The sequence below is a fragment of the Argentina silus genome (assembly GCF_951799395.1).
Source record: "Argentina silus genome assembly, chromosome: 13".
In the NCBI taxonomy this organism is placed as follows: Eukaryota; Metazoa; Chordata; class Actinopteri; order Argentiniformes; family Argentinidae; genus Argentina; species Argentina silus.
Genome location: NC_139667.1, coordinates 17,278,020 through 17,294,871, shown reverse-complemented (window position 1 = coordinate 17,294,871; position 16,852 = coordinate 17,278,020). Strand labels below are relative to the sequence as shown.

At 39.6% G+C, this 16,852-nt stretch overlaps 1 protein-coding gene across 2 annotated transcripts in view; it reads left to right on the top strand.

The window, feature by feature from the left end:
- Positions 1-16,852, top strand: part of pdss2 (prenyl (decaprenyl) diphosphate synthase, subunit 2) — a 48,469-nt gene that overhangs the window by 21,426 nt on the left and 10,191 nt on the right. For both annotated transcript variants that reach the window (XM_083683782.1, XM_083683781.1), the window contains 4 exons: positions 5,388-5,586; positions 12,897-12,971; positions 13,465-13,638; positions 15,919-16,050. In XM_083683782.1, the coding sequence (XP_083539908.1) occupies positions 5,388-5,586; positions 12,897-12,971; positions 13,465-13,638; positions 15,919-16,050 (580 nt within the window). The remainder of the gene's footprint in view (positions 1-5,387; positions 5,587-12,896; positions 12,972-13,464; positions 13,639-15,918; positions 16,051-16,852) is intronic.

Here is a 16,852-nt window from a genome sequence, read left to right as displayed (position 1 = left end):
CCACTGACATGTGGTGCCTCCTCTTGCTCTTCATGTATTTCACGTATGAGAAGGCCAGCTCACAGAGGTAAGATGTAGGGAAGGGTAACAGGACACTGATGGCACAGTCTGACAGAGTTGGGTATTCATGTGCCCTAAGCAGCCAAAATGCATCCAAACCCATGTCTCCAAACTTTCAAAGTGCGATCCATCCCAAGATCTGCCACCTCCTCTTGGGCTTTGATTGGCAGCTGTTTTAATGCGCACACTGAGCACACATTTGAAACATGGGTGCATAGGCTATATACAGTGGCTTTGGAAAGTATTCAGACACCTTCACTTTTTCCTCATTTTGTTGTGTTATAGACTCAATTTAAAATGTATTAAATGTATTTATTTTTGCCATCAATCCTCACACAATACCCCATAATGACAAAGTGAAAACATGTTTTTAGGGTTAAAATTTAAATACAGAAATACCTAATGTACATAAGTATTCAGACCCTTTCCTATGACACTCTTAAAATTTGCTCTAATGCAAAAATGTCTTTAACAAGTCACTCAACAAGTCTATCTGAGTGCAAGGATAATAGTTTATGTGATTTCACTTGAATTCATTGTTGCAAACACAATTATGGATGTGAGAGATTATTTTCCATTAAGGGATTATTTTTGGCCACTTGGCTATAGACCAATTTTGTAGAGTGACTGAGATGACGTTGTCCCACCGACTGAGCTTTTTCCTCTTCGTCATTCAACTTTGTAGATTTGTGTACGTCTCCCCAGGCCTCAGGGTAGCATACCTGAGCAGTTTTGTTCCTCTTCAATTGCTCAGTTTGTAATGAAAACCTGATCCTCACAGTGTGTAATTGATTCCTATGCAAATCAGAGTCCCTATAAAAACAAAGATATTAATTCCAAAATCACATGAACTGTTGCATTAAGATGGACTCAATTAAACTTATTGAGTGACTTGTTGATGACATTTTTGCCTTTGAGCTAATTGTGAGAATGTCATAGCAAAGGGTCTGAATATGTATGTAAATTAGATATTTCTGTATTTAAATTTTAATACATTTGCAGAAATTTAAAAATCTAAAAACGTGTTTTCACTTTGTCATTATTGGGTATTGTGTGTGGATTGATAGCAAAAACACTTTTTTAATCCATTTTAACTTGAGTCTAACACAACAAAATGTGAAAAAAGTGAAGGGGTCTGAGGACTTTACGAAGCCACCGTATTAGCCTGTACTCCTCCAAAAACTTGGCAAGTGCCTTACCAATTAAAAAAGGTATGAGCCGCCATAATGAAAGGTACAATTGCCTATAATGAAAAATTAGATCCCACAAGAAGAGACTGCAAAACAGCATTTCAACCTCATTTAATTTTTTGGTAAGTATCACAAAGACCAAGATTCTATACTGATAACATGAGAGACAAGGCTTGTTTCTAAAGCGATTTGGTTTGAACAGGTACTCGTAGGAGAAAAATCTACTTGAAAATCGGTTATTTTATTTATTTATTTTTATACAGGCACTCATAGGCTATGTGTGGCCCTACTGACTTGTTAAATGAAGGAAATGCAAAAGAAAATTGTTTTTTTTGCCAAGTCACTTATGTAAAAAATCACTAGCTTTCCAGCTGATTTTGCTAGTTTGTTAGTTGTTGTTGGGTTTTTTTGCACACAGACTCACTCATAAACATAAACACACTCACACACACAGAAACACACAAAAACACACACAGGCTTACTTATTCTCTCAGTCCCTTGCACGCACACACACACACACACACACACACATACACAGCTGTATTTCACAGTGATGTCGACCCTGTGAAGGGAGGAAAATGGAACAGAACACTCAGGACAAGGGGCGTGTTAGGGGGCGGAACACCTCAGCAAGATGGCATCAGTTGCTATGCAACTGGGCGCCAAAGCTATTTATACACAAGCCCCCTTCTCCCCTTTTCCCTCCCCGGGCTCCACTGCTGCTTATCATAATTTGTGGATCTGAGGCATAGCCTGGGCAAGGATTCTACAGGGGTCCAAGGGGGGTTTGCTTGAAATCTCAAAGCATGTCTATCAGAATAGCCCTCCATGTCAAAGTAATTATTTATCTACGTGTGTATGTCTCACATGATCTGAGACCTTCATTATTAGTTCCAGTGTAGGCTACCTGCTCTATACTTATGCTACAGTCACAATGCATTGTTCCCATAGCCTGGGTTGCTGTTAGGAATATGACCAGTTAAAGCCACAATCCATAATTCATGAAGCAATTTTTGGATATAAAGATGCCTCATGACCTTAATACAACTGTCTTACCCTATCATGTTTTACTCCAATGTTTGCATATGACAGGAATGTAACAAACATTATATAGCTTCAAAATATGTTTAAAACTCCCATGTCTATGCCACTGTCAGTCCTTGCAGAGTGCTGTCTATGAATTTTCGTTTCCAACTCCATTCCTCAGTTTTGTGGCTGGCTGACATTTTGTTGTTTTTTCAAACTACAGATTGTGGCTTTAATTGATTAATTGAGTCATGAAACAATGGTGTATGCAGCTTCTTTTAAATCCAAGAATGAAAGTAAGACACAGCTAGAACACATTCTGAAATCCAGCATGTAGTGTTACGCTTTGCTGCCCTCTGTGTCCACAATTGAAATATTAATAAGATATCTTTTTTTTTATTAGCAGGAAATATGTGGATATTCTTGTAAATAACCAAAACGTAAAAATCATGCAATCTCATTCCCTGATCACTAACAATTTATCATGGCCATATAGCACTATTTCAAAGCTCATATCCTAAATACTGGACCTGTCTAAGTATATTTCGATTCACTGCTCATGGCAACCATCATAAAATAGCAACTCAATTATCATGCACACCCCTAACTTTCAGTCTACCATGACACATTTGAGTCCTGCGCCTTTTAGACAGCAAAGTGGGCCAAAATCGTCTACTCTAGGCTGATAGGGGACAATGGATGTGATTGAGAAGAGAAATGAATGACATTCTAGCATTTTAAATAACAACTATGAGAGACCGTCAAACACACAATTACCTGGCAGCCAGACATGTATGTGTACAGAAATTGGTAAGAACACAGCATTGACAGGCAACTGAAATTGAAATATCTCATCAGGGCATTTTTATCACTGGGTGAAAGATGGGCTTAAGTGGCCATCACCACACTCAACCCTACTTTGACAGATCCCTCTGTCTCACTATGGCAGGCTCAGCCCATATGGAGAGGGACCTAATTATCCACAGCAATAACTGAATCAACATTTGATTATAGTCTCCCTAAGGGCACGTTAAAGGCTCCATTCATACTTCACTACTTTCAGGTCTTTTATCTGAAAATCAACAGTAGTTGTTATTAAAACTTAGCATTTGTAAGGCTTATCTATTTTTGTTAGTGATAGATGAAGTGAGAAAATGTGAGGGATGAAGTGAGAAAATAAATACATTTCGGGTAATTCGGTTTGACATCTCACGATGGCAGTGGTTCACAAACGTTTTAAAACCATGGCACCGCTTTACAGTGATTTTATTCCAAGGCTCCCCTACCCACAAAAATGAAAATAAATGTTTGCATAACACCTGTTTATTAATATGAACAATTGATGATATGATATTGACAAAAAACGACCTACTCCTATAAAAAGGTAAGGCTTGGTCACATGCTGGAAAACACAGCAAATTCATATGAAAAGGCCTAATTGCAACATCAATTAAATTAAATAATCTTAATCATAAAAATGCAATTATCGTTTGTTGTAAAACGATGAAGTAACTTAGGGATGCTGAAAGGAGTAGCATTTAGGCAATTTATAACAAACAAATCACAAGTGCTTTGTTGGACATCTGCAATCAGTGGGACACATGCATCCAAGTCTTTGGATGCGGGGACAGATTGACGAGAGCGTGATGTGCAGGTCCTGCTCCACTGACATGTGGTGCCTACTCTTGCTCTTCATGTATTTCATGAATGATTAATAATATTAAAGGTATGAGAAGGCCAGCTCACAGAGGTAAGATGTAGGGAAAGGTAACAGGACACTGATGGCACAGTCTGACAGAGTTGGGTATTCATGTGCCCTAAGCAGCCAAAATGCATCCAAACCCATGTCTCCAAACTTTCAAAGTGGGATCCATCCCGAGATCTGCCACCTCCTCTTGGGCTTTGATTGGCAGCTGTTTTGCAGATTCTGACGATAGCGAGTTGAAAGGATCACAGATCCAATCGTGGTGGTTGTCTTTGTTTGTTGGAAAATATGAGTCAAATCTCTCCTCGAGCATATTCAGATGAGCTGCTATCTCTTTCAATATAGCTGCTGTCTTGCACGCGGGGTCATCAGCTATTAATGGGAACATATCTAGGTTCTCGCATGCCACTCTCTTTTGCCACAGTGTAAGTTTGGACCGGAAACCTTTCAGTTTGTCCGTGGCCGTGAGAACGTTTTCCTTCCCTGCATTTTGGTATTCAGTTTGTTTAAATGGCTGAAAATATCTGACAGGTAGGCGATCTTGGCCCACCAGGATTTGTCATTTATCTGCTCTTTGTGGGGCAAGTCGTACTCTGTTAAAAACTGTGCCAGTTCATTTCGGAGCACATAGAAATGGGACAGCACCTTGCCCAGCCTTGCCACCAGCCTTGCCGCACGACTTCAGTGGACGTGACTTTATGTAGTTAACTACTTTGATAGCTTGTTCTAGAACTTCTGTTAAACCGGGTGGCATTGCTTTTGCGACTAGGGCTTCACGGTGTAGCATGCAGTGGCTGACCTTCACATTTGGGTTTTGCTCTTTTTATTGTTTTTGCTGATTCAGGCTTCACTCTTACCGAGCAAAGTTCTCTCTAGTTTGGTTCGCCAACAAGAGATTGAATTAGTCACTAGCCTAGCTACTTTCTCTTGTGCCACGTGAGTTTGGTTGCTAGCTGGTGGGTGAGCTTCCATTGTGTACACCATCTATATTCTGAGCACCATCATAAACTGTCAGGAAAGTTGTAACAAACAGTCATCTGATGATAGATTACTAAATCCAAGAACAGTATACCTACAATTTAATATAATTGGGTTTTTTTTACATAAAAATATCTTGGAATTTGAAAATCATGCAATTTACTTGATTTACTTGATTAATTTCTTTAATCGTTTGACAGCCCTAAATTTATTATGACACTTTAAGATTGCTTGATGCTTTGTTTCACTCCCTGACATTGCAATTGAAGAGAGTGCCTTGATCTTCATTGTTTTTTTCTTCAATCGTACTACTTTGCTATTGTAGAAGTAGGTCAAAATTGTTATTTTGTAAAAAGAAAAAGAGAAAAAAAGTTAGGGGTGTGCTGATTTGATTGTTCCATTAACTCTGTATTTTTGTTCCCATGCAGCCAACGCAATCTTGCTGAAATCACAGAACTCATCCACACTGCCTTTCTGGTTCATCGTGGGATTGTTAATCTCAAGGAGTGGACGAATTCTGATGGCCCCCTGAAGGACATGCAGTTTGGCAACAAGATGGCCGTCCTGAGTGGAGATTTTCTGCTGGCTAACGCCTGCACTGGACTGGCCCAGCTAAACAACACTAAGGTAAGAAATTGTTTGGCTCTGATCTTTAGCCCAAACATATATTTTTTGAAGCTATTTGAATAGAACATTTCAGTCAGTTTAACCATTTATTTAATGAGAATGGCAATACATTCAACAAGATTGGCGTAATTAGCTCTGTATAGGTCCCTGCCTGGGGTTTAAATTACTATAACATTCAAATACCAATATGGCAGGGAGCCCATGACTTATCAAATCCCCCCATAGGTAGGCTAGATACAGAGCGACCGAGTGATACGATCATGTCACACTGTTTAACTATGGAGGAGTGTAAAACTGTTTTAAGCCTTGTCCCTTGAACATGTGATGGATGATTTTGCGTACGAGTGAACCAGCTGTCCTTTCCCCTGACCGTCAGCTGCGCCGTTCGACTTAAAGAATACTTAGAGAATTGTGTCAAGGAGGCAAGCAGGTGGGGCTAGAATGAGGGACAGCGAGGGAGAGTATAGTATATAAGCCTTGTCATCTACTGTGATCAGTGAAAGTAAGCTGTCATGTTGACATGCGATTATTCATATTACTCAGTAGGCTATAGCCTAATATATAAAACTCACAACTGTTCATCTGTGAACAAATTATATTTTTACTGTTTCACTGCCCATATCCAACGAGTCATTCATAGTTGCCTACCTGTCGGTATTTTACTGTTCTTTTGCACCCCTGTCTGGCATAACATGCATCATAGTTGGCTACAAATGAATAACTTTCATATAGATGTCATATCATTGCTGTAGCCTTGGACAGTTCTTGATATGTGTGACATTCATGTCATGATCTGTAGGCTACACATTTTGCTACAGCTCCAGTGAGTGCTTGCTTGAGCTCCACTTACAACAAGCTCAAATAGTTTCCCACGAACAAACAAAAGCGTCACATGGCAAGAGTTGAAATTCGAATGCTACATCTAAGTCCACTCCTCCCCTAGAACAGTAAGAGTCTTAATTTAACTAATTCCTGTATTGAAAATTTATTTGCAAACATTGATTTAGCAGGAGCCAAAATGTTGCATATTTTGTTGCATATATTGTAATCAATTACATTTTACATAACAAAAATAATAAAATGGTTGTGTTAAAAAATATTTAATATATTAAGCAGTGAGCTAAGATAGAGGTAGTATGGCAACATACGTAACATAGCCTATTGAGGCTATATTAACATGTACACGCCCTTATAGACCCCCTAGTCTCATTAGACCGATCATAGAACCATGGATGATGAGGGTTCAGCAATTTATTTAAACAGAACAAACTCTCTTTTCAAAGGTCTTTGATGGACAGCGAGAGGAGTGGGGGAAGGTGAGCGAATTTATCAGCGACTGTGGGCTGATGTCAGTCGTCTTCTGCTGTCCAATATAGGTTGTTATCATTCAGCATCACAATAGGCTCTGCAAACATTCAATTTGTCAGATGTTGGGCGGGTTGCCCTCCAACTGATAGAGACGCATTGAAAACGCTGTGGTTATTTTGTTGTATTCAAATAAAACCACTATTATCTGATGTACAGAAGTAAATCTATGAACACTTTTTTTTATTGGAAGCTGACCACCGACTATCTACAATGATATTACCATATCTAATCAATAACAAATGAGGCTAAATCAGCTGGAAGTTTATGCAGTGAATCTGTCGGGAAATTGATACAGTCACCATAATTTCGCAGCAAGACAAATCTCTGCTAGTTGAAAGAGCCAACTGCTCGGCCAGCTCACATGTTTCTTTCCATGTGATGTTGGTTGGTAGGCTACGATAGATAGATAGTTACAGATACTGATAAACTTTACCTCATGTTTACTACAAACCCTTACTGCTACCTGGTTTAGGCAGCTAACAATATCCTGTCCAATACCAATACTCCTGTCTCGCATGAAAATTCCTAACTTTATTCTGTAACAATAGGTTGCATTATCAAAGCTGGCTTATGCTTATTCATGTCAGATTGCACTTAAACATTTCTCCCGCTTCTTCCTTTTAAACACGGGCCTACTGTATTAGGAATTCCTTTCAGAAAGTGGTAAAATGCTTATGCCACTTCTTCACAGTAGGCACTGACCTGGGGGATACAAGCCCGGACTAACTTGACCCCCAAGTGGCAGGACCCTACAACTTGACACCAGAAAATATTATTATTCCAAACTTGGATCAAATGTGCTAAAATTAACAAAGGGATTTCATTACAAACATGTGAGTTATCTAAACATATGAGAAAAAACTACAGCATATTAAAATCAGCTCATCCAGAATGCTGCCGCTTGTCTGGTGTTCAATCTCCCCAAATTCTCCCATGTCACGCCCCTCCTCTGCACCCTCCGCTGGCTCCCGGTAGCAGCTTGCATCAAATTCAAGACCCTGGTGCTTGCCTACCGGGCGGCAAAGGGAACAGCCCCTCCCTACTTGCAAGCAATGGTTAGCCCCCAAACCCCTGCAAGATCACTCCGCTCGTCCACCTCGGCTGCCCACCTGGCACCGCCGCCTCTACGTGGATGCAGTGGCCGCGCTACTCGGTCACGGCTTTTCACTGTCCTGGTGCCCCGCTGATGGAATGAGCTTCCCACAACGGTCAGGATTGCAGAGTCACTTCTGATCTTCTGCCGTAGATTGAAAACCCATCTCTTCAAGCTACATCTTAACAGTCCTTCCTAAAGACCGCTTCACCCTCACTACCCCCCCTATACTAACCCTAACCCCGAGACCTCTTCTCCCCTGCTACCTACCTGTACAAGTTCTCTCCTGCTAATAAAATATATTTAAAAATAAAAATACTAAAAAAAATTAGCCTACTGGCATTACGACTGCCAATGGCCCCTGGTGTGAGCATTGGTTACTTTGTCTTATGATGACTGTTGGATAGATGATTCACTTACTTAAACAAATGTATTGTTGTACGTCGCTTTGGATAAAGGCGTCTGCTAAATGCCGTAAATGTAAAAAAAAAAAAAAAAGAATGTGTGAAATTATACTGAGGGGTCAACACTCAAAGTGAATAGACTTAATTTTACAGTGCATTCACATTGCACCTATTAGAATTGCTGAGCTCACCAGCTCACCTTTTTTTTTCTTTTCTAATATTTCAGCCTCATAATGGCTTCCTTGACTTTCATTGACACCTCTTTGGTTTTCATGTTGACAGACACCAATACGGGATGTGATGGGAAACACCTGTCAATCCAATTGTCCCAATACTTCTTTTGCCGTGAAATAGGGGTAATGCCGTATGAAAAATTGTGTAATTTCTAAATGTTGAAACCAATATGAAAAATATGACAAAATACCCTCAAATAAAAACTGTGAATCTAGTCAACTTTGAGGATGGTATAAAGGTATGAATAAAAATATACCACCCAACCCTAGTACCTACGACAAAAAATGCATATCCAGCATGATACATCAAGTAAACAGTTTTAAGCTGTTTTTAACTGCTTTATTTAAAAATATTTTTCTTTTTTATGATTAATAGATTAATCTAAGGTGTAATCAATGGAATAATTGACATTAATAATGTGAAAAATGTGTTAATTGCAGCTCTACACACAACCGATTCCATCCCTCCAATTGCACGCTGCAGTATTTGATTGTTGGCTATTCCAGTCTATTTTAAATAGAAAATAGTTTTTGGTAAGATCTTGGCACCTTTGAGCATGATAGGCTCAAGGCTTTTCATAGTGGACAGACATGAAGCATGTGGCCTTCAGTGCTTTTGCAGACTAGCTCTGGGCAATTTAAGATTAGTGTGAAATATCCCCAGAAAAACAATTTAGAGGGAAATATGGAAGTGCAGTGCACAAATATTTGTGTGTGCATTTGTGATCTCATTAACACACCACAGGTCATTTCTTTTGTGTACACTGGCAACCCATTGCTGACAGTCTGTCACCAAGCTCAGCTGTCAGAATGTGGCTGCACAAGTGGATCAAAATAACCACCTTTCTATCGGACAAAATCCCCCTCTGTCCTCCCTCTCCTTCAGTTTAGACTGACTGGGTTTATGCTCAGGACAGACAAACAGGCATCTAAAAATGCTACCTAAAGTTCCTGCCTTATGATGCAAATGACAACCGTGACAAATCAGGTAACAGAAATACAGCACCTCTTTGTTCTTCTTCTCCCCATGTTTTGAAATTTTGAAAATGGCCAATTGTTTGAGGAGAGACAGTCATTTATATATATATATATATGTTACCGTTATGCATTGACTGCATGATAGTTTATTCCCATTTTGTTGAATCCAATCTAATTTGGAGAGTAAGTGTTACTTAACATATTCAGAATAAGCTGCATACTGCAGAGCCTATCATGGCCTTCTAAACCATGATCTCTGAACATGACTATATGGATAACATTTGCAAATATATTTAGAAATAGGTAACTGGTGTTCTCATAAGACTCTAGGGCTCCCCCTCCTGGTCAGATATAAGAAGTGGACTCACTGAACCTCACTGTTCTCAAGAGCCACATAACAGATTATTCTGCAGGAAAGTATTGAATTGAGCACCCACATGTCTTCATTTGTTACATTTTGAGCCAAATAAGGATGCCACTCTCTCCTAAACACGTCTCTCACAGTGACAATATTAAGACCTCAAATCAATACTGGATAGAGAATGAAACTTGGACACTCGCTGGTTGCTTTAAGGAAGTATTCTTTGTTTGATCATAAACATTAGCACAGTGATTCTTAACCAGAGGTCCTACGACCCCAGTAAGGGCTCAGAGAGCTTCCATTTCATTGGTCATTTCACCATGAATTTATGCTTTACACATTGTGCCACATATGGGAATGTAACAGAATCACTAAGGTAGAGGTAGCAGTTGAAGTTGTAGATGTAGCACTTGGAGGTTTTCAAGCATTACACATAAACCAGGGAATTTTTTGGGGGGGAGTGATTGATCTGGATTATGTGTCCTGGCCTTGAGAGGAATCCTAGGCTGGTACTTGTATAAATGGTAAAGTGATCTTGGAGTGCGGCTCCAGTTTCTCTCCCTCACAGACCTGTCGGCACAAAACGATCTGGCTGGATTTGGTACTAGAGCAAGGGGGGCTTATCTGATACTTTCCAAAAAAAGACACCTCCCCCCCACCACCCCACCCACCCCTCGATCCCAGTCCAGCAAAGACAGCACATCTGGTAACACTGAAGGCACATTGTACTTTTTGGTCTTTCTTGAGGCTTGAGTTTCCTCAATATTTCCTAAAGGCTCTAGTTCCCCAAATGTCACTGAGACTCCCCCCCCCCCAAAAAAAAAAAAAAAAAAAATGTTGGATGTACTGAAGAAGTGTATAACATGTATTCTCTCTCTTGTCATTCATAGAGTACAACTGTAAATGCTTGTGCCCAATGCCCATTCGCTGGTCTTTAGGAGCAATTTGTTGGGATGGAAGGTGGAGCTGCCCATATGAAAATGTTATTTGAGATGGAGGACAAGTCAGCGGCTGGTGATGGTGTTTTAGGGGTGTCTGACAATTTACATTGAATGGTTGGTACAATGGGAGCATACTATTTAAAATACAGTCATGTTGTTCCTACTGAGAGCTTGCTGATGGTGACTCAGGGTTTGTCTGTTGTTTGGGCATGCAGAATGGTGTAAATGTTGTGGGACACTGATATGCATAGGATGGACATCCATATCATGATAATGATGAGTAAAACATTTATTACCAAACCCCACCATATTATGCGAATAGTTAGATATTGAATGACTAACAACACAGAGGTATATGAAAAGAGATGGAACACCAGATGTCAGACTACTGCTCTAGAGCCTCATTAACCCCTCAGCTCTCATGACGTTTCCTTATTTTTCTTGCCATCTGCTTTTCAGCCACATTTAGGCTCTTCCGATTGGACACCTGATATAGCCTCATAATACAGTTATGGGGGTCACTATAAATAAGACTCAAATTAACAAAGCTCTGTCTGGAAATGCTTTATGAAAACAGCAGGCAGTCCTCACTGGCCCGATTAATGTGAGGAGCAAGAGCTGGTCAATTTACAGCCAGTCCCCTCTCAGCCTTCCCCTAAACCACCACCATGTCTCTTAGAGCTTGTCCAACAAGATTTAAAGGGAGAGTTGTCCCAAATTGTGTTGTGTTCATTATATGAATATTTAATCAAAAATACAAGTTAAGGGGAGCTTAGTGGCGTAGCACACTAATGCGCTTACCACGTAACCGCAAGGTTCCTGGTTCGATTCCGACCCTCGACCTACCTTGCATGTCATCCCTCCTCTCTCTCTCACCCATCCTTCCTGTCAATCTCTACTGTCTCTATCCCAATAAAGCAGAAATGCCCTAAAAACATATTTAAAAAAAATATATACAAGTTAAGATGGTTTTCACAATAACCACAACTCCAAATCGCTCAACCAAGACAGTTTGGTGCAAATTTAGTTCTTCTCAGCAGCCCTCGGCTAACTCAGCAGACTAACGTGAGCATCCATCACAGGAGTGTCAAACTCACACATTTCCATTGTCAGCAAGTCCAGAGGACCGCCACTGAATGAAGAGAAATTCAAGCCTTATAGTGTTTGACAACTTTAGGTGCGGCTGCCTGGCCTAGATGGGAGAAGGAGACCTTCACCTCACATCTCTCCATAGTATTTCAAATGAGACTGCTTTCCCAAGCTGCCAGGATAATAATGACATTTTCTATCCTTGGCTCTTCCGGTGTGCACCTGACCAGACCTTATAGATAATTCTAATCAATAACATAATGACACTGACCACCAAAATGGATGCCGCGGATGTACAACAAGAACTCAATTCTGGGGAGTAGCCTATATGTTGTCATAGGGAAGACTTTGACATGAATGAGAAGAAATACACTATCTGCAAATTAACGTTGTAGTCTGTATTAAGCTAAATGGGTTGTTTTGGTATGTGTATTTTGCGCAGAGGGAGCCATCTCTGGGTTATACACGTTCCAACCAAGGTTGTTTTATTTCATATATGATAGCTTACATAGAGCATTAATGATGGATATTGTTTGTCTCTCTCTCATCCATTACCACCAACATTACACTATTGTTCTAAATTCAATCCTGTGGTATGTCAATAATTATAAGTGTTATATATCGTCAGTGAGGAGAGACAGATTGGGGGAAACCAACGTTTTAAAGCGTTTATTGGCGGTTAAAGGTATAAAGTGTTTTTCCCTGATTCTATTTGTAACTTCAAAACTCTAACAATGAAACTCTGACTTTCACAGCGCTAATGTTATTTTAATTATGAATTACAAAACGCACCAAAACTGCTTCTAATGTTAACCAAAACATGTGTTTTTTTCCATTTAACAGGTTGTTGAGCTGATCTCGAGTGCCATCGGTGACTTGGTGCAGGGTATCTACTATGAGAATTCTAACAGTATGGAGGTAAGACAACCATTCTTGTATTTCTATACCACCACCAGGGACTGTTTCTCTGCATGCTCAAAGGTTTTGGTAGCACTTTATTTGAAGAGGTATGCATAGAGCAGATATAATGTCTACATACATGACTATATAAAATCTGACATAAATGTTAATAAATGTTTATTCAAGCTGGCATTTAGTGTCATTCAATTTTCACTTTCAGTGTCAAATTGACATAATTTTTATGTCAGATAACAACATAAAATCAGTTTGAAACTTTGAGACTCGCAACTTGAATTTGTTGCTACTATACGGTTATTACTGCTGGAGTGGTTAGCCTATGTTAACATTGGCACTTCAGCCCATGACACCAGCCCTGTGTGTGGGCCGAACATTTGGAGCTGGCCATAAGCACTCGTGTGCCTCCTATCCATATCTCTGAGATCCTGCTGTATCTACATTTCGAGGCACCATGGAAACAGCCAGTGGTTAATATATTAAACTGCTCTTTAAGGAGAAAAGTCTCACTGATGACATCACCATGACCTCGTGGGAGGAGCAAACATTCCTGTCCCATGGTGCATTGCTGGCAAAGAGCTGTCAGGCAGCGATGGAGCTCGCCAAACATGACAAGGACGCCCAAGGACTTGCCTACAAATACGGCAAACACCTATCACTAGGCCACAAGGTAAGTGCAACGAATGCAACAAGTTGGAAAGATTGCTTTGAAAATTAAGGAATTGTAGCTTGCTTGAAGCTCTTTCTACACTAGACCAAAATATCAACAGTTTTCTAGCTTGTGAACAGTCAATGGCGCCATGCTATGCCACCAATTCATACCACCAATTAGTGTTGGGTATAGATACCCGGTTCTGCTTCCAAAATGGCCAGAAACAACTTCAGAGCTTTCGATATACATTTTTGTTCCACACACAACATCTGCAGAGGGGGAAATGTTTTAGCAGCATCTTAACATGAATACAGGTGTGATGAAGGGTACCTGTACTCTTCTTCTGAGGCTGTGTCCGTGCTGGCTTCTATTCGCATGTAATCGTGCATTGATCATGCAAATAACTGTTGTTGTCTTTCTGTATGTTGCTGATAGCCATTCCGGTTGAAATGGGTAAACCCATTAATAACTGTAAGGTGTAATTTTTGATTTACTATTATGAGGATAAAGCTAGGGTGAGGCTAGTTTCAATTAACTATTTGGGGGAAAATTGCACCTCAAGATGTGACTTGGAGGTGGTGGCTATCAATAAAAGGTGTGGTAGTCATGAATACTTCCAGATAAAACATTTTCTGTGTGATTTTGAAATTGTAACAATGCTAACATGTTAAAACAGGCATTTAGGAAAAGTCAGGGAAGGAGGGGGACATGGGTTAGCAACCGCAGAGTAGGGCTGTGACAGTTACACGGTGACCATAGGCTGGTCATAGGAGGACGACATAATCGTTTCAATACGTTGACTTTAGAATTGTAAGTGTTTTATTTTTATATAGATATACTTTACCCAATAGCAGAAGTGTAAATTAATGATTATTAACAATTGTTTTGCTACATTAACCTATCAAATTGTCTCCATCTCCTTTTCTCAAAGATACAATTATATATCTTCTATTAAAGAAAACATTGGATGTGTATGACTATTCATTAGTTATTTTGTAATATCAGCAGTAGTCCATCACAAGGTTATTCTGGCTCTGCCATGCAGTGATGTGTCAATCAGGGGTCGTTTTAACTTTCAAAAGTCAGCATTTCAAAATGGAGACCCCTTAAAAAAAAAATCTGTTTTGATAGATTTCACTTGCTGTAAAATTGAGAGACACTTTTTTCCCTGTGGTTCGCGGCAATTCACACATGCCTTCAGAAACATGTTTTTCTCAGTATCATGCATCACACAATTTTGGTTGTTGGAACATAATATTGGTATTGCTAAAACACTGAGTTTGTCCTCTCTTCAACAGTGGCCATTGTAAAATGTATTTCGGAGACACCAACCAGAGGGTCAGGCTCAGACAGGCATAGCCTTTTTAAATATAAGAAGTTGGAACTGAACGGTTAGAACGATTATTTTCATAAAGATCAACCGCTACTCAAAATCCCATGAGCCTTACAGCAGAATTATTTTATTATAAAGTGGCATATAATGTCCGTGGGTGTCCATGGAGGGTCTAGTGTTAACACAAGGCATTCAAAATGCTTGGGTATTGTAGTGGAATTCAGTGCCGACATGTTTTTTCAAAGAGCAGCACAGCCACCTCTTCCCACCCTGTCAGACCTGTAGACATTGTAGCCATCCAAGCCAAGGGTTATGTCAGCGTCCGATACTGATTTAGTTAGCATGTTGTATTTATGATGTGATGTGTATATATAGCATTGTTAGTCATCTGTCAAAATAAAAACATCTGTGTTTGCCTGAAGGATCCAAATGCTAATCTAGTCAATTTTAGAAACCAGGCCCCTTACATTCAAGTGGAACATTCCGAACCCGTGCCGTGATTTGAGATCAAAGGGTGTCTCGAAAATTGGTAACTTTCCATTAGCATTTGACTCTATACTGTCTCAGGTTGGTCCCAATACAAGGTTGTTTAATGACGCACGAACGAGGAATCAGATTATGGTGAGAGAAAAAAAAACTGTTTTGGGCCAGTATCCTTAACTCATCACTTGCTTGATTAGAATGTAAAAATGAATTCGCTTTGCAAAGCTTGTGCATGCTACACAGGTAATTTGGGGCTGGTGTTATCTTATTCTGAGACAGGTCAGATGTTGTGAATAGATTACCTTATAATTGTGCGTGATGTGGCGGTTATTTGCTGTTTTGTATAAAAAGGAGGTAGTGGGTATTTGCAGTTTACTGACAATTTATCAAAGTGTCTTACAAAATTCAGTCAGTGATGGGCTGTAATTTTATTTAAAAGTAATATGTTACTTACAGTATGTGCATGTATTTCCCCTCTATAGCTAAACTCTGACCTGCAACCATTTGTGAAGAGCAGTGCAACTGACCCGGTTACCTTCAGTTTGAACTCTTCTCCTGTGGTTTTCCACCGGCAGATTGTGGGGCAGGAGAGATGGCATCACCAGCTGCAACAGGTACTGAACCACCTTACCATTTGATTTGATCAAATGACTGAAATATGATGTTCACAGAGCATTGACTAAGTCAACAGTGAATAGCCTACATTTCTGAAACAGCCATTCATTTTCCAAATGTATGAGCCAAGGTTATGGGCTAAGACCCTAACCCTAACCCTGATTGATTATTGAGAATCTGATTCTGTCAAATATTTGTATCTCTCTCATATTTCAAACTCCTGTTGTAGCCTACGCATTTAGATAGCTCAAAGACAGAGAAAAGTACAATAGATTTGTTCATCAAGAAATAGATAAACTAAATAAAATAAATGTTCCTTCTCAAATCTAAGGACATTAAAATTTTACCTTGTTCAACAGATTTTCATTCAAAGTATAGAATGTCATAGACTTTATTGACAGTAGAAACCACACAAGGTCAATATTCAAGTGGCCATCTTCGGTCTTACTTATCCTAGTGATATATTGTATTGTTTGTATCACTAATTTTTTTAGCTTTAGAAAAAAAGCTAAGCACTCGGTCTTGGTGTGTCAACTGCAAGGAGTGATCATTCATTAATTGATGCATTAATTCAGTTGATAATCTAGCAATGTGAAATGATAGAGAGAATAATGTAAGTAAACTGATACATTAGAAAAGTTGTTTTTTACCCACTGTTTCTCTCTTCCATGCATTTACGCTCAAGTTCTGTGTTTATTTTCTAGTGGTGTGGATCTTCACCGTGACCAATATAATAGACTTGTGTCTTGTGTCAATAGGGAATTGGAAATAGAAGGCTAACTACTACATGTTTGGTCTTTC